Source organism: Ailuropoda melanoleuca, chromosome 10, assembly GCF_002007445.2.
Source record: "Ailuropoda melanoleuca isolate Jingjing chromosome 10, ASM200744v2, whole genome shotgun sequence".
NCBI lineage: Eukaryota > Metazoa > Chordata > Mammalia > Carnivora > Ursidae > Ailuropoda > Ailuropoda melanoleuca.
In genome coordinates, this window is record NC_048227.1 from 35,700,443 (window position 1) to 35,718,405 (window position 17,963).

Here is a 17,963-nt window from a genome sequence, read left to right on the forward strand (position 1 = left end):
TTTATTTGGGTTAACTTTGTACTTTTTCCTAAGGTAAAATCTTAGATCATTGATTTTAGACTTCTTTTCTAACCCAAGCATTTGAAGCTGTAAGTTTCCTGCCATGTGCTTTTGTGGGTGACCCTGCAGCTTTTAACATACTGTTTTCATTTTTGCTCAGTTATCTCCTTTTGATTTCTTCTTTGACCTGTGGATTATTTGGTATATGTTGTTTAATTCCTGGATACTTGGGGTTTTCCTAGATATTTTGTTATTACTGATTCTGGCTTAATTTTGCAGTATTCAGAGAGCTTACTTGGTATGATTTCAGCCCTTCTAAATGTATTAAGACTTGTGGTCCCCTTTATGGTCTTTTCTAGTGAATACACCATGTGTGCTTGAACAAATATTATGCTTTTCAAAAATTACTGGATTTTACATTTGGGTATCGTATTCCATGAGTATCCATTAAGTCAAACTATTTCATACTGTAATTCAGACGATCCTATGTCTTGATTTATTTTTTCTTTTGGTCTCGTTCTATCAGTTGTTGAGAGAGGGATATTAAATCTCTAGCTCTGACTGTCTTTCAATTCTTTTAGTGTTTTGTTTTTTTTTTTTTTTTTAAGATTTTTATATTTTAGAGAACGGGAGAGGAGACAGAGCAGCCACGAGCGTGGGAGGTTGAGGGGGAGGGCAGAGGGAGAGAGAATCTCAAGCAGACGCCCCACTGAGTGCGGGGCTCACCACAAGCTGATCCACGACCTGGAGATCATTACCTGAGCCGAAATCAAGAGTTGGACGCCCAACCAACTGAGCCACCCAGGCACCCCTAAGTCTTTTAGTTTTAATGTCGTATTTTGAAGCTCTGTTATTAGACACACATTTGTGATTAAGCTTTCCTGATGAATTGTCTTTTATTCTGAAATATCCCTCTTTTTCTCGAGTAATACTTGTTGTTTTGAAGTCTCTTTTGTCTGATATTAATATGGCCACTCCACCCTTACTAGGCCTACTTTGTGCGTGTTATCACGTGTTCTGTCCATTCCTCTTCAGTGTTTTTTTTTATATATATACATATTTTTTTATTTAAAATTTTATTTTTTTGAGAAAGAGACCATGCAAGCGGTGGGGGGTGAGGTGGGGAGAGGAGCAGAGGGAGAGGTAGAGAGAATATCCCAAGCAGATTCTGTGCTGAGCGCAAGCCTGACCTAGGGCTTGATCCCGTGACCCTGAGACCATGACCCGAGCCGATATCAAGAGCCGGACACTTAACTAACTGAGCCACCCAGGCGCCCCTATGTTTTTATATTTGAAGTGATTGTTTTGTAGACAGCATATCATTAGGTCTTGCCTTATAATTGGAGCGTTTAGTCCATTAATAAAAAATGCATTTATTGGTACAGTTGGATTTATCTCTATTGTTTTATTGTCTCCTCTCATTTTTTCCCCTTTCCAAGTCTTGCCTACTTTTGAATCAGTAAATATTTTTTAGAATTCCATTTTAGTTCATCTAATGCTTTTTAAGCTATACCTCCTTATGTCATTTTTTCAGTGGTTTGTCTGATGAATGCAGTGTACATCTTTTTCATAGTCTGTTTACAATTAGTATTGCAATATTTCATAGAAAATATAAAAACCTTGCAACTGTATTAAAGTGCATTTCCTCTCTGTACTCCATCCTTTATGTGAGAGTTGTCATATGCATGGCATGTACATCTGTTATAAACCCCGTAAGACAATGTTTCAGCTTTTGCTTAAGCTCTTGTATATATTTTATTTTTTTAATTATTTGAGAGAGAAAGCACGCGCAGTGGGGAGATGGATGGGGGGAGGGAGAAGTAGGCTCCCTGCTGAGCAGGGAGCCTGATGCAGGATTTGATCCCAGGACCCCTGGGATCATGATCTGAGCCAAAGGCAGATGCTTAACTGACTGAGCCACCCAGGTGCCCTATTGTACATATTTTAAAGAAAGTAAGAGAAAAATACTTATATATTTGTCTAGGTTGCTGTTTCTGATGCTTTGCCTTATTTCTTGGAAGATCCAGGTTTCCATCTGATATCATTTCCATTCAGCCTGAAGAACTGTAGCATTTCTTTTCCTGCCGGTCTGCTGTTTAGGTCTGCTGTTTAAGACTTTAAAGATGTTCCGTTGTCTTCTGGAAAGTTAGCTGTCATTCACATTATTGTTCTCCCATGTAATGTGTCGTTTTTCTCTGGCTGCTTCCAAGATTTTCTTTTTATTTGGTTTTCAGCAGTTGACTATGATGTACTTGGGTGATTTTCTTTGAAATTATCCTACTAGTGGTTCACTGAACTTTTTGAATCTGTAAATTGTTGTCTTTGACAAACTTTGGGGGGAATTTTCAATAATTTCTTCAAATATTTTTTTCTGCCCTGTTCTCTTTCTCCTCTCCTTTTGGAACTTCAGTTACATGTATGTTAAGCTTTTTTTCCCCCTGTCTATACCTGATATCCTGTTCATTTGTTTTTAATATTTTTTTTTCTCTTTTACACTGAATAATTCCTTTTAGTCTATTTTCAAGTTCACAGACTCTTTTCTGGTGTCTCCACTTGGTTTTTAAGCCTTCTTATTATTTTTTAAGACTTCTAGTTTTGGGGGGGTTTTTTTGTTTTTTGTTTTTTTACATTTTCCATACTGTATTTTTATACCTAGAATTTCCACTTGGTTCTTTTCTTACAGTTTATATCTCTGAAATTTCCCTTTAATGCATACCTTTAATTTGGAGCATATTTTACTGTAGGTCATACTGTATTATAATGACTGTTTTAAAACCATCTGATTCCAACATCTGGATCTTCTTGGGACCAGTCTCCATTGATTGACCCTTCTCTTGAGCAGGGGTCATGTTTTCCTGTTTCTCTGTATGTAGAGTAGCTTGTTATTGCATCCTGGACATTGTGGATGTTACCTTGTGGAGTCTCTGGATTCTGTTATATTCCTCTGAAGAGTAGTTCTTGTTTTAAAGTAGACTATTAAACTAGTTGTACCCCAGCTGCAAACAGAACCGTTTGATTCTTTTGTCCTTAATGGGCTGTTTGCATTTTGCCCCACACATGCATGATTTAGGGGGTCAGCCAGAGACTTAGAAGAATTTATTTCCTGAACTGGGGCCTCCCTTTCTCTGACTCTCTCCTTTCTGAGACCCCTCCCCCCCCCGCTTTCACCTTTTATGGTTACCCTGATCTCTTCTCTGGTTCTTCCGGCCAGAAAAAGTATACATAGTGGTGCATCAGCCACCTGCCCCCGTTCTGTGCTCTTCCCTTCTTCCAAGTGTCAGCTCTGCAGAACCTGCCTGCTTTTGCTGATTTCTCCAGAACCTTTTAGGTGGTCCTGTTGTTGTGGTTCCTGAGTTCATGGTTGTTATCCACAGGAGTGTTGGTTGGAGGCTGTAACTCTGCCTGCTGTACAGGAAGTGGCACTCTGTAGTAAAGACAAAACGTTAAATTGTTCTTACCTGTTCTGCTTGTGGTAAAAAGGGAGACTGTCCATGTGGGATATGTAATTCCAGGAAAACAGTCTGTGTATTTCTCATGGCTTAAGATACTAAGTGTGTCTGTATTTAAAGTATTGTACTTAAGATGTCATCATAAGGGATGCCTGGATGGCTCAGTCGGTTAAGCGTCTGCCTTCGGCTCAGGTCATGATCACAGGGTTCTGGGATTGAGCCTTGCATTGGGCTCCCTGCTCAGTGAGGAGTCTGCTTCTCCCTCTGCCTGCCACTCCCCCTGGTTGTGCATTCTCTTTCTGTCAAATAAATAATCTTTAAAAAAATAAAATAAAGATGTCATTATTAGAAGCAAAACCATAGTATGAACAGGCGTTTGGGTGACTCAGTTGGTTAAGCGTCCAGCTAGATTTTGACTCAGTTCATGATCTCAGGGTTGTGAGATCCAAGCCCCATGTGGGCTCCCCGCTCAGCCGGGAGTGTGCTTCTCTCCCTTTTCTTCTCCTTCTGCCACTCCTCTGTCTGAGCAGGTGGACACACTTCTCTCTCTCTCTCTCTCTCTCAAAGTAAATAAAATCCTTAAAAAAAAAAAAAAGGTGGCTCAGTCAGTTAAGTGTCTGCCTTTGGCTCAGGTCATGATCCCAGGGTCCTGGGATCGAATCCTGCATCAGGCTGCTCCTGTAGGCAGTTACATTTTTAATTCTTGCTTCCTCGTCAGAAATGGCCCTGCAGGACCACTAACACTGTCTTTTGGCTGCCTGAGTGTCCTGTGCCTGAGCGTGGTGATGGTTGTGATGAAGGTTGCAGGTTTGTAAGAGAGCTGCGGTGGAGGCCGTGGGGTAGGGAGAAGTAGGAGAATTATGGGCACTCTTGCTTTTGTTGAGTTTGATACTGAGAAACACAGACTTGTTCCTGCCCTGGGGTGGGGACATGTTCTCTGTGAGCAAAACGTCAGTAGTAGAGGGACGTCTGGGGGGCTCAGTCGGTTACATGTCTGACTCTTGATCAGCTCAGCTATGGATCTCAGGGTTGTGAGGTCAAGCCCTGCGCTGGGCTCTGCACTGGGCGTGGAGCCTACTTAAAAAAAAAAAAAGGTATGCCACAAGCTGGCTTAGAGCTGCAGTTTGAAACGAGCGGTGTAGGAAGTAAGTGCTGTGAATTCACAGTAGGGAGAGGTGGTTACGAGGTGCTGGGGATGGGAGCACCTCACCCTGGACTCTGAAACCGCTCAGGCGGAGAGAGGGACGTGCTTGCACCCGGAGGAAACAGCGTGAGCATTGGCAGGGGTATGTGGTGTGTCAGATTCAAACTGTCGTTCCCATTTTGTGCGACCCCAAACCACCACACAGATTAACACGCAGATGTTGCCGCCTGGCACTGAGGCTTGTGGTTTTTCCTTCCGGGTGTGGAGGAAGCGCAAGGACAGATGCGGTGTAGATAGGGTGTTTGTATCTGCCTCGGGCGGATTGACTGTGCTATTGGTTTATTCGTACAGTCCTTGTGGGACGTTAACTTGCAGTCGCATTTGCTCTCCATAGTGCTGTTGATTAGTTTTGGAATTATAGTGGAACGTCTGGAAGCCCTGGTTGGAAGTAAGGATTGGTTATTTGTGCCTTTTTCCTAACGAGGACTTCTGCTTCTCCCATCGTGAATAACAGATTGTTCCAAAAAGATTGTGTTCAGTGGGAAAAACAACAGGAATAGGGCAAGTGACACATGGGAAAATGGTGTTGAATCTGGGAGTGAGGACGGCCTTCAGCAATAGGACTTAATTTTGAAAGGCCGCGCACCTCGCCTAGGCCGGCTACGTCAGCTTCACGGAGTCCGCGGCTGTGCTGGTACTAGAAGCTCTATGACGGATTGGCCCCTGCAGCGGCTCGACCGTCAGGGCGGAGCAGTTCACGGATACAGTGTCCCCCAAGGTTGATGTCCGTGGCGATGGGGAACCTCCCCAGAGGATCTCATGGAGAGCATCCAGAAGGACCAGGTGCTCCTGGAGATGCTGACACGGAGCCTGGACCTCACCCACATCGTCTGCAGGTGCCGGAATGGCGAGCAAGAGAAGGATGCAGGGAGGGGCTGGTGGTGGGGAGACTGAGGCAGCCAGCTGAGCCCAATGCCAGGCTGCTTTTCTGTATTGGGAAAGGGGTGCGTGCTGGTGCCTGGGGTCATTGTCATCATAATACGAGGACAGCCCACTGAAAAACAAAAACGAAAGACTAATTTCGTTAAACTCTGAAGTGTTCTTACAAGTCAGTGAGAAAAATAAAGAAAACAGAGGATATCAAAAGTTCATCATGAAAAAGGAGATAGAAAGTATTTAAAAATATGGATAGGTGCTCAGTCTTGCTCGTAGTGACGGAAATGAAATGAAAACTGCAGTAAAAATTTTACCTGACCGATAGGCAAAGGTCCAAAGTTTCCCTGACGCTGTCTTGGCAGGAGTGTGAGGTGACACACATCCACGCTGCTGCCGGAATGTGAGCCGACGGTCCCTGGACGGTGACTTGGCGGCATCGACCATGGCGGAGACTGGACATAACCTGAGACCCGGAGACCCCACTTCTAGACGTGTACTCCGATGTATGTCCGTGAGGGAATGAAATGACACGTGGATGTTCCTGACAGTGCTGTTTTCTATTTTGAAACACTTTATTCTGGATTATTTTGTGCCTCACAGAGCTGTTCCAGCAGTAGTACAGAGCCCTTCCCTTAGCTTCTCTTAATGCTAACGTCTTCCCTCACCGTGGTACGAGGATTAGAACCTGGAGTAGCAGTGCTCCTGACTCCTGGGCCCATCTTGCTCGAATTGAGCCAGTTTCCCCACCGATGTCCTCCTCTGTCCAGGACCCGACAGCGCAGGTCCTTTCCGGTCTGTGATGGTTCCTCCGTCTGTGTGTGTCCTTCAGGATCGTGACACTTTAGAAGAGTACTGCCTGTTATTTCATGGGATATCCCTAGATTTGGGTTTGTCTGATGGTGTTTTTATGATTAGATTGAGATGCATTTTCAGCAAGAAGACCAGGGAAGGGAGGCCTCCCACGCCACCAGGATTGCAGGATGTTTCCCCGTCTTGTCCCTGGTAACGGTGACCGTGGTCACTTGGTCGGGAGGTATCTGCTACTTCACGGCAAATGACCGTCTTTTTCTGAAATCAGTGGATGTCTTGTGGGGGATACTGTGAGATTTCAAATGTTCTCGACATTTAAACCATCAACGGTTTCTACCTGTCACCGCTGTTACTGTGCTTGCCCGATGTGACTGTTTCCACCATTCCTATGCATTGGTTAATTGTAGTTCCGCTGGGAGGAAGAGGTCTTTTCTCCCCCATTTATTTATAAGTAGTTAAGTATGGATGAACAGATACTTTATTCGCTGGCTGAAAGCTTACAGTCCGTACCATCAGCCTTTCGTTGCTCAGAAGGTCCTAGATTTTGCCTTCAGGGGCACCTTCCAATTGGAGCCTGTGCACTCCAAGCACCCAATCCCTGGGGCCTTTCCTCCCTTTCTGCCACCATCTTTGTGTTCTCTGGCCCTAGAGGACGGCATTTACACACCAGGGTCTGGGTGCCTGGGAGGGTGACCATCCAGCACTGCTCGCCCAGGGCCGAGGTGTTTCGGGAAATGGGGACTTGGGAGCTGCCTGTTCTGGGACAGTTGTCCTCCCTGTGCAGGTGTGCTCGTTGCTGCTGGCGTGTCGTGGCCTCTGAACCCTATAAGTAAATCAGTCTGTAAATCAGGGAGAGTCTCGCTCGTGTCTGTGCTGTGCCCACATTTCCAGTGCAGGGCTCTGGGTGCCACCGGGCCTCCCCGTTCCGTAACTGCTTTCTCCTGACTCGGGACCCACAAGGTACTTATTTGCCGGATCCGAGTAGCTGCCTAAAACGGTTTCAGAAGTGCTAATGATTCTGCAGCAGTAATTGTATGCGGTGCTCTCGGAGGCTAACTGGACAACCACAGCACCATTTTGCGAAGTCACTTAGCTTAGTTCTTGTCCTTTAGGTTGCTTCCGTTCATAATACAGCTATGTGCATCTGTTACGGTTTCTGTCTCATTGAATGTCCCCCACACCCCATAGGTGTTCCTAGTTACTCTTTGTGCGAGAAAGAACCATGGTTCTGAGAGTCAAATATACAAAAGAACATACTCAGAAATGTCACATTCCCCTCAGCTGTGCTCTCCTGTCCCCAGCGCCCCCCCCCACTATTTCTCTTTTGTTCCCACATACCCGTTATAGGTTCAGTTTTTGCCTCCCCAAAAAATGTTGAAATCCTGACCTCTGTGACCTGTCAGTGTGACCTTATTTGGAAATAGGGTCTTTGCAGCTGATCAAGTTAAGATGAGGCCATTAGGCTGGGCCCTCGTCCAACGTGACCGTGTCTCTATAAAACGGTGGAATTTGGACACAGAATCTGACATGCAAGAGGGAAGACACAGTGTTCAAGCCCAGGCACACCTGAGGCTATGGAACTGAGGAGAGGGGACTGGGGCGGATTCTTCCTCGCAGCTTCAGAAGGAACCAGCCCTGCCAGCACTCTGATTTTGGACTTCTAGCCTCCAGAACTTGATATGGAAAATTTCTGTGGTTTCAGCTGCCCAGTCTGTGGTGCTTGGCCACAGCAAGCCCAGGAAACAGCACACAGCTCTTCTAGGTAATCAGCTTCTTGTGGTTTCAACTGTGTGCCCCCAAAAGATATGCCTAGGTGCTAATCCCGGGAACCTGTGAATGTGACCTTATCTGGAAATGGGGTCTTTGCAGATGCAAATAAAGATGAGCGTGTACTGAATTAGAGGGAGCCCCAAACCCAGTGTCACTGGTGTGTCTGACGGGGAAATCCGGACACAGAAGACACACACGGGAAGTGAAAACAGGCAGAGATTGGAGCCAGGCAGCTGCGAGTCAGGGAATGCCAGGACTGCTGGCGGCACCCTTAGTTAGGGTGGTGCGGATGGACTTCCTCAGAGCCTCCGGGAGGAACCAGCCCTGCTGACACCTTGATTTTGGACATCTGGCCTAAAGAGCCATGAAGGGATGGGTTTCTGCAGTTGTTGGCCACCCAGCATGTATTGCTCCGTTCCAGCAGCCATGTGAAACCACCTCACAAGTTTCTGTGTTTCTTGTGCACAGAGCAGTAAAACGTGCTTATCTTTCTGCATCGTCTCCTTTCATCCATAAAGGAGGGTAACAGGCAGCAGATAATTCTTTGGCATTACAGAACAGTATTTTCAACAGCACAAGAGTAGAAACAGTTTAAACATCCATCAGTTAAGTGCTAAATACTTAACCCTTACGGTGGAATATTACTTGTTCCTTAAAAAGAATAATGAGCTCTGGACTGAAATGGAATAATCTGTGAGATGTGTTCTTGTTTTCATTTAAAATTTTTTAAAGATTTTATTTATTTGAGAGAAAGCATGAGAGAGGGGACGATCAGAGGGAGAAGCAGACTCTCTGCTGAGCAAGGAGCCCAATGTGGGACTTGATTCCGGGACTGCAGGATCATGACGTGAGCTGAAGGCAGACGCTTAACCAACTGAGCCTCCCAGGCGCCCTTATTTAGATGTTTTTAAGGTGTTGTGCATAGAGGTAAAGGCAAAAGTCATGTTATTTGTAAATCCAGGAATAAGCTTAAAGGAAAGGCCAGTTTTTATACTTTGTAAGAACATGGAAGTTGATACGTTGTTTTGAAACCTCCAGGTCCTTTCTGGACATTGTGAATCATTCCTTTCTGACTGGGACGTATGTCTATGTCACACACAGCACAGCAGGTAGTGCAGCTCATGCGGGTCTGGACTTGCACGTGGGTGTCTTGCAGTGTCTGACCTGTCTCCTTGAAAGTCTTAGGCAGTAAACACCTACCAAACCAACACTAGTCCTGGCTTGGTGGTCGTGGAGTCAGAGCAATGCTGTCCTGAGGGGCTGCTGCTAAGGGTGGGTTCCGTCCTGCCAGGTGGACTGGAGGGTGGCTGTCTGCCACGCCGGGCTGCAGACGGCAATGTCGGGTGGAGGGGTTTGCCTTCTTCCCTCGCAGGCGTTCCTCAGTCCGCTGTGCTGAGCAAGAATTCAGAAAACTGACGTGAGACAGTGTGAGCCCTCTTCCTGATTACAAGGTAGGGGAGATCATTTGCTGGTTTTCAGTCTTTAAATACACTAATTTTTAAAAACTGGCAGTTTTGGGGGCACCTGGGTGGCTCAGTCAGTTGGGCTTCTGCTTTCGGCTCAGGTCATCCATCATCCCAGGGTTCTGGGATCGAGTTCCGCATTGGGCTCCCTGCTCAGTGGGGGAGCCAGCTTCTCCCTCTCCCTCTGCCTGCTGCTCCCCCTGCTTGTGCTGTCTTGCGCTTGCTCGCTGTAATAAATAAAATCTTTTTTAAAAAATGCTCTTATAAAAAAAAAAAACCTGACAGTTTTGGACAAAAAGGTAAACAGCCATTGAGGTGTCTTTAGAACATGGTGAGAGTGTTTTCACAACATTAATATAAAAATTTGGATCTCTCTTAGGGCTGTATTTTTTCCCTCTTTTTCGTGGTTGTCACAGGGTTAGGAAGGCTGGTGTGTGTTACTTGGGGCTCTGGGGGGGCTGTGAGCACCAAGACACGTTCGGGTTTGGTGGGTTTGTGCAGGGGGCCACATGTGGTTAGTGGTGATGAAGGCCTCTGCCCGCCTCCCGCAGCTCTGCCCCCGAGTTGGGGTTCTTTCTTGGAAGTTGATATGTATGAGCATATGTTACCAACCGAACACTGAAGTGCCTGCCGCACGTACGGCCCTGCCACCCCGAGTGCTCCCGATCTTGTCTGAAATACCCACCGGCTGCTCAGCATTCCGTCACTTCGATTTCCCCTGGGTGACATTGGGGCTTTTGAGCAATGGCCTGCCTTAGAAATCTCCACGTCAGCGTTTGCGGGACCCACCAGACATGTTTCCGACGTCTTTCTAAATGTTCTTTCTGCATGTTTGTCTTTCTAGGAAAACCCTTTCTGTGTCCTTGGCGGACCCCGGCCCAGTCCAGGAGCCCCAGGCGAAGCCTGGCGTCGAGCTTCCATGCTGGACGGCTCTTCAGCTCGCAGGCTGCGGAGGACCAGACGGAGGAGCCCCCCCACACCATCATCAGCAGCACCGAGACCGTGCAGGGTACTGTGTGCAGCTGGCCTGTGAGGGGAAGTGCTTGAGGCAGAGCAGTGATTGATAGAACTACTCACTTGCTTCAGACGAAAGGGAAAGGTCTTAGTCGGAGGGAGGGTTCCCCCAAACAAAGCATCCTCCGTTTCCGGCTTCGCCAGGAGCTGCTGGCTGCCATCCTGGTGTGTCTTGCCCCCTCTGGTGGTCACCCGTAAGCTTGCGGCTGGCCACCTTCTCTGAATGGTGATTCATGGCACATCTGCTAATAATCATGGAAGCAGGATGTAAACCCAGCATTGGCCGTGCCGATGCAGGACTGCACTCTCAAGCCGTCCTGTCAACTCAGAAGTCTAGAAAAGCAGTCTCCGGAGCCAGTCCTCAAGTGGGCCCATTTCTGGCTTTCACATGAGAGGACAACACAGTCTTTGATGTGAGGGTTAAGAAGTGAGATTTTTCTTGTCCATTTGCTTTCTAAATAATTAATTTGGAAACCATGGTTTTGAAGAGTAGAATCTAGGGTCTGGTTGTTAGAGCCGGTCCACTTCTCACATCGTTGGGAAGTGCCGGCCTGACAGGCCCTGGAGGTAGCTGCCCCAAGACGACGGGTCTCAGCAGGCGGAAGCGGGGGAGGCTGCCTTTGCCCCTTGTTGTGGAGAGAGGGGGCCACTGGCTTGTCCTCTCTGACACCTCCTACCTGAGAGCCCCAGCGACTTAGTTTCTTTTTCACTTTTTTTTTTTTAATATTTTATTTCTAAGTAATCTCTACACCCAACGTGGGGTTGAACTCACAGCCCCAAGGTCAAGAGTCGCACGCTCTACTGACTCAGCCAGCCAGGCGCCCCTTTTATTCACTCTTTTGAGAAATGTTTAGAATTCATTACCTGAAACATTCTTTTGAATATTACATAGCCTATTTTTCCATAAAAATAGAAAGTAAACTTTATTGCTTGTGTCTGTGATTCATTACCAGGTTCTGTTTCCAAACATGAGTTCCAGGCTGAGACAAAGAAGCTTCTGGACATTGTTGCCCGTTCCTTGTACTCAGAAAAAGAGGTGCAGTATCTGCTCATCATGCCCAGTGCTAGCGAGGTTTCTTTGTGAAAAAATGATTTTTACACTACTCTGGGGAAGTGCCAGGTAGTGTAATAGCTGTGAGAACTCATTATATTTGGACAGGTCTGGATCTTAGTTACCACCAAGAGTATTTTTACTAAAATCTGTTTGGGTTTCACAGACAGATAGGCCCAATGATTCTTTGTGCTAGATTGATGTTGGGAGTTATTTTTGCTGATAGTTTAGAAGCTCCCCTGCCTGGGGGCCCTGGGGTTCACTTCTTTGGCAGTGGAGGTAAGCTTGGAGGCCCTGTGTTACCGTGTCACCTGGCTGGTGTTCACCAGGTAACTGGGTCACAAGGTGACCACTAGATGGACGGCAGGGCTGCGGGAGGAAGGCCCCCCAGCCCCGTGTGGACCAGAGCAGGGGCTGGAAGGCAGTGAGGAGCGACAGGCTGTGGGAGAAGTCGAGAACAAATGGTCCGTTGTGTCCATGCTCATTATTGCTAGAACGCAAAGGGGAATTTTGAGGAAGGGTAAAGCACAAAATTCCAAAGTTAAAAGGGACTTTTTAGGAAATACTTTCCAGTCTTGTATTGCTGTGTACCATATTCAAGTATCCCTGTGATCTCCAGCTTCTGTCCTCTTGGGGTCACATCACCGAGCTTCCTCCCTCACCTGCAGGAGGAAGGTCTGTTTGAGGGAAAGGTGCTTCTCAGACACAGACGGGTAGTTGGGCCCTGTGGCCCTTTCTTCCCCTGAACGTGGCAGGCCTTCGTTAAAGGAAGCCAGAGAGTCCTTCTTCGAGGGGTAGAAGAAACAGGTGTTGGGGGATATTCGGACATCCCTGGGCAAGAGTCGGGCAAGAAGTGGTGGCACAGGGCTCTTCAGGTTTGACGTAATAGATTGGCACCTGCTTGATTTTCAGGACGGAGCAGCAAGGTTAGAGTTGACTCCTTAAAGCTGTGTCAGGGAGAAGCCTTAGGCCTTGAGTCATTTTGGGACCTGCCCTCGAGAAACCGTCTCTGAGAAAAGTGGGAGGTCTTTATGCTTAAAACCAAATATTCTTTGGCAGTTCTCCCCCATGAACACACGCCGCAGGTGCCGCTGACCCGGGTGGCCGGCCGTGCCAGCGTCGTCTTTCCGCTTCCGTAGGTGTTTATACGGGAGCTGGTCTCCAACGCCAGTGACGCCTTGGAAAAGCTGCGTCACAAGCTGCTGTCTGAAGGCCAGACGCTGCCAGAAATGGAGATCCACTTACAGACGGACGCCGAGAAAGGCACCATCACCATCCAGGTACCCCCTCCTGACTGTCCTGACGGGCGCCGGCCCTTTTCATTCCTGGGACAGGGGAGCCAGACCGGCCTTTTCGTTCCATCTCCAGGCTCCAGGTGATGCGCTTCGTTGTTGACTCTTGTTTTAATTTACTATGAAAATAATGCTTGTTCAATATAGAAAATTTGGAAAACACAGACATACAGAAAAGAAGCAAGTTTAAAATCACCCTGTCATGTGAGGCTGACGACTGTTACCGTGTTAGCGTAGGTTTTTGGTGTCTGTGCATTTATTTACATATCTGAACATCGTTAAGCTATGTTATTTTTAGTGTTCTCTCTTTATATTTTTAACTGTACTTTTCATCTCGTAATGCATATTTCCCCATGTCATCAAATATCCTGTGGTACTATTTTTAATCGCAGCCCGTTGTTTGGATCAGTGGTCTTGCTTTAGATGAAGCGTACTTAGGGCTCTTGTAACCTGAAAATATTAAGGTCAGAAAGACAAATGTGGGGGATTCATCAGCAGTGGTCCTGAGGGATACCATGTTGCTGGGACAGGTGCTTCAGGGTCTTGGGGCGGTGGCTGGAACGGGGGGCCCGCAAGGTGGGAGGACGTGCTTCAGACGTTCCTGACCTGGGCTTCCTGCCTCTGCCAAGGGAGCTGGGTTTGGCCGCTTGGGATGGTGCTGGAGGGGGGCTCTTGAGCCGTCTTGTTGCTCGTGTCCTCTGGTCTGCGCGTGTGCACCTTTTTTGCTGTTATTTTAAGAAGCTTTACTGAGGTAAGATTTACACACAGTGAAATTCAGCAGGTTCAAGTGCGCACATTCTGGTGACCGCAATGCCATCATGATTTCCTCCCCCCAGGTCCCCGCTCCCTTCCTAGCCTGTCAGCCACTCATGTGCTGTCTGCCCCTTCGGGTGTGTATTTTCTAGAGTTGCATAGAAACAGAGTTTGGTCTGACTTCTTGCCCTCAGGAGAGTGCTGTGAGATCCCCCCGGTGCAGCGTGTAGCCATGCTGCTTCCGTTTTCTCCAGTGTCCACTCGCCACGTGATGCACGTTCGGGTTGTTTCCAGTTTGGGATGTTAGGAATAAAGCCGCTGAGGACACGTTTTCATTTCTCTTGGGTGAATGCCGAGGAGTGGGGCTGCTGGCTCCAGGACAGCGTGTGTAACAGAGATGCCAGGCTGTCCGCAGTGGGTGTCCCGGCTTGCTTTCCTGTTGGTGGCGGCTGGGAAGTCGCTGACGCCGTCCTTGCCAGCACTGGTTACTGTTGGCCGTGGAGACTGCGGCCATTCCAGCGGCTTAGCTTTTTTTCTTTTTTTTTCCTTTTTAATTCATTTATTAGAGAAAGAGCACAAGCAGGGGAATTGCAGGCAGAGGGAGAAGCAGACTCGCTGCTGAGCAGGGGGCCCGATGCGGGACTTGATCCCAGGACCCTGGGATTGTGACCTGAGCCGAAGGCAGATGCCCATCTGACTAAGCCACTCAGGTGCCCCTGCAGCTCAGCTTTTAATGTGCATTTCCCTCATGATTAACAGTCAGTACTGAGCATCTTGTCATGTGTTTGCCATTTCCAGAGCTTCCTTGTGCAATGTCCAGATTTTTGGTTCATTTTTAATCACGTTGTTTGGTTTTTTTAATTGAGTTGTAAGACTTCTCATATATTTTGGATGTAAGTTCCATATCAGATACACACTTCGCAAATATTTTTTTCCCAGTCTGTAGTTTGCCTTTTTATTTTCTTGGTGTTTTTTGAAAAGCAAAAGGTTTTAATTGTAATGAAGTCTAGTTTATCACTTTTTCCTTCTGTGTTTTATGCTTTTAGTAATGTAAGAAATCGCTGCCTTTTCCACAGTCAGATTTTCCCCTGTGTTTTCGTCTAGCAGTTCCACAGTCTTCACCTGTCCTCTGCGTCTGATCGTGATGGGGACTGAGGTCTGGTGTGGTTTCAGCACCATCTGCTTTCCTTTCCCCGGTCGAGCTCTCTCGGGACCTTTGTCAAAAATCAAGGGACACAGTCTGTGCAGCTGTGTTTCTGGAGTCTCTTCTGTCTTCTTGGCTCTCTGGGTCTCTCCTAGCAGGGTTGGTTCTGGTGCGGCCCGGCCCCCGTGACTAGAACTCGTCTCTCTGTGTGTGCTGTGACGTCTCCAGGTCCTGCCTGGCACGTGTAATTGAGACCACTTGCCCCCCAGGACTGTCTGCCCATGTCCGTCCTGGTTCCCGGGTGCTGGCCTTGGAGCTTAGTGTGCCTCTCTCCTCAGGACACTGGCATCGGGATGACACAAGAAGAACTGGTGTCCAATCTAGGAACCATCGCCAGGTCGGGGTCAAAGGTAAGCCCCCCCCCCCCAACTACACCTTCCTCGGGTGCTACAGCTGCTGCCCCCTCAGGGCTTTAGAATCTGTCCTCAAGGCTGCCCCAACTAGAGAGGGCAGGACCCAGCAGCCTCCAGGCACCAGCAACAGCAGGAATGTTCTAGGGTGCCAGCTGTGTGGTGGCGCTGTGGGAGCACTTTACCCCTCACAGGGACCTCTGAGGTGGTTTCTCTTCCTTATAGATGAAGAGGTGAAAATGAGTACTTTGTCCATAGCTAGAAATCGGCTGACCCCAGGCTCAAAGTCAGAGTCTGGAATGTACCATTCTGCCTCTGCGTTTTCTCCCTCGCTCAGCGATTGCTTGAGGTGGAGGGGCCTAGCAGATGTAGATGTCCTTCCTCTCCATCCTTAGTCCTGTTGACGAGAATAGGCCACGTCTGTGGGTGGGCGGCTTTGTGGGGAGGAAGCGCCCTGGGGGTCGTGGCTGCTATGTGACCTCGAGGGGTTGGCGGTCACAGGACCTCTGCCAGCAGCGAGTCGGGGGCCGGTGGCTCTAGGCTGCCTGTGTGCCTCTCCTTGGTTTTGTGAGGCTAAGTGATGCCTAAAATGGTACCACGAAGTGACAAAAGTGCTTGAAATTGTCTAATTCTTGGTCCGAAGTGACTTGCAGAAATTCTCCTTTTAAGAAACTACATGCCATAGCTGTTATTCCCTCCATTACATTTTTGGTTCTGTTTTTGTCAAGGAAAAGTCTGCCATCACAGTAGCCACCAGCTACACGTGCCAGTTTGAATTTAAGTTAAATGTAATTTAAAACTTGGTTCCTCGGGCACACTAGCCCCAGTTTTCAGTGCTCGATAGCCTGATGCTGTCCGCAGCCACCATACTGGGCCACGTCCAACGCTTCCGCCATCGCAGACGGCGCCATAGCAATGAGTGTGTGCGTTCTACTCCATTTTTATCTTAGAAACTTTGATAAACATGAGTTAGAAAAATTAAGTGCCTTCTGATACCATATCAAACTGGAATGTGGTGTATACTGTTTTCCATGAAGTTTAGCATCTAGGAGACACGCAGAGGACGAATTTAGGAGAACTCAGGTGGGGGGGGGGGTCACTCTATCTGTGCGAGACCCGCTCAGACCGCCGCCCCGCACACCCGGGGAGTGTGGCCCGCAGGCCCGCTGCCAGCAGGCAGGCTTAGGGACCTGAGTGAAATACAGACCCAGTCCCCCTGCTATGCAGCTGGGGCTCTCTGGGCCAGTCACTTCACCCGGGCCGGACTGTGCGGTGGAAAAGTACTTAACCGTGATTGTCTTGAGGATGAAGGGTGCTCCCCACCGGCGCTAGAGGAAGGACACAGGGAGTTACAGATGTCCGTTCCACCCGGGGAGGGGCCGCCCTCCCGCTGACCAGCCTTTGCCACCACAGGCCTTTCTGGATGCGCTGCAGAGCCAGGCGGAGGCCAGCAGCAAGATCATCGGCCAGTTTGGAGTGGGTTTCTACTCCGCTTTCATGGTGGCTGACAGAGTGGAGGTCTATTCCCGCTCAGCGGACCCAGGCAGCCCTGGTTACCAGTGGCTCTCAGATGGGTGAGTAAGTGAGAGCGGGCCTCACGTCACACCCAGGGAGCGCCCCAGGGCCGCCACGACCGAGTGTACCTGATGTGAGCCTCGAGGGTCAGCGGAGGTCCGAGCGCTTCACATGGAAAGTTAGAGCCTCCTGAAGGAGTACCAGCGGGCCTTCCTGGGCTTTTTATGTGAAGTCTGAACCTCACTGTTGGGGGAGCCGATTACTCTTTCCCCTCCAGGTGGCCCATGCTGTCTGTCCCTTAGCTTTGTGCTCTGGAGCGTGGCCTGTGCCAGGCGGGGCTCGTTTGTGAATGGCTGGCCGTAGGACCGGCCGGACACCAGGCATCCCCTGCTCCGGGGCGGCCTCACTGGCCTCTGTTCTGTGAGAGTTCCTGGGCTGGCTCAGGGCCTGCCCACGCCTCCCCTGCTGGCTCAGGCCCGAGGAGTTGCCGTTTAAAGACGCTTGCGTGATCTGCAGCCTGCACGGGGGCCGTGTCTCACACGCTCCTTGGGTGGATGTTCCGGGAGAATCTTGAGAGTCTAAGGAGAATGGTACTTTGGCCAAACTGAAGCATGTACTTCAGTAAGCCCAAACCTTCATTTCCAAATCCCTCCCGGACAGAGTCTCCCGTCTGCGGTGGGGGTCCAGCGGTGCATGCGAGAGGGGCTCTGCTGGACCCCAGCCTGTCTCTCTCGGTCAGAACCACAATTTCTTATTTAATAATGAAAAGGCAGTGCTCAGAGGAAATAGGCCAGGGTTTGACAAGGCACTTTGTCGGGGTGCGTCCCCCCCCCTTGTACTTTGGAAATGGTTTCTCTGCCTGGTCTCCGTCAGATGGTCAGAAACACGGGGCTGGGGAGGGGTGTTTAGCTTGAGTTACAGGTGGTCCCTATCATCTGCTCTTTCTGCCCGGTGTCTTATGGCATCGGGGCCACTTCAGGTGACCCTAGAGCCCATGAGGTGGTGGTCGTGATGGGGGAGCCCCACCCTGCCACCCTGTGGCCACGCTCCCTGTTGGAGACGACAGCGGGTAGGGGCTCAGCTGGCGCTCAGGCTTGTCTCTCTGTGTGTTGGTTTGGGCCCTGCTTGCGACAGTCCCAGGAAGAGTGACTGGATGGCAGCGTAGGAGCCGTCAGCTCCACCGTGTCAACTGGCTTTCCCTTTCCCACATCT

General features: G+C 48.8%; 1 protein-coding gene across 2 annotated transcripts in view; it reads left to right on the forward strand.

Moving 5' to 3' along the window:
* Positions 1-17,963, forward strand: part of TRAP1 (TNF receptor associated protein 1) — a 47,792-nt gene that overhangs the window by 15,321 nt on the left and 14,508 nt on the right. The window contains exons 2-8 of one of the 2 annotated variants that reach the window (XM_034670480.1): positions 5,892-6,032; positions 8,042-8,101; positions 10,417-10,581; positions 11,540-11,622; positions 12,777-12,917; positions 15,165-15,236; positions 16,650-16,810. In XM_034670480.1, the coding sequence (XP_034526371.1) occupies positions 5,972-6,032; positions 8,042-8,101; positions 10,417-10,581; positions 11,540-11,622; positions 12,777-12,917; positions 15,165-15,236; positions 16,650-16,810 (743 nt within the window). In that variant the 5' untranslated portion in view covers positions 5,892-5,971. The remainder of the gene's footprint in view (positions 1-5,891; positions 6,033-8,041; positions 8,102-10,416; positions 10,582-11,539; positions 11,623-12,776; positions 12,918-15,164; positions 15,237-16,649; positions 16,811-17,963) is intronic. The other variant, XM_034670481.1, reaches the window with a different exon arrangement.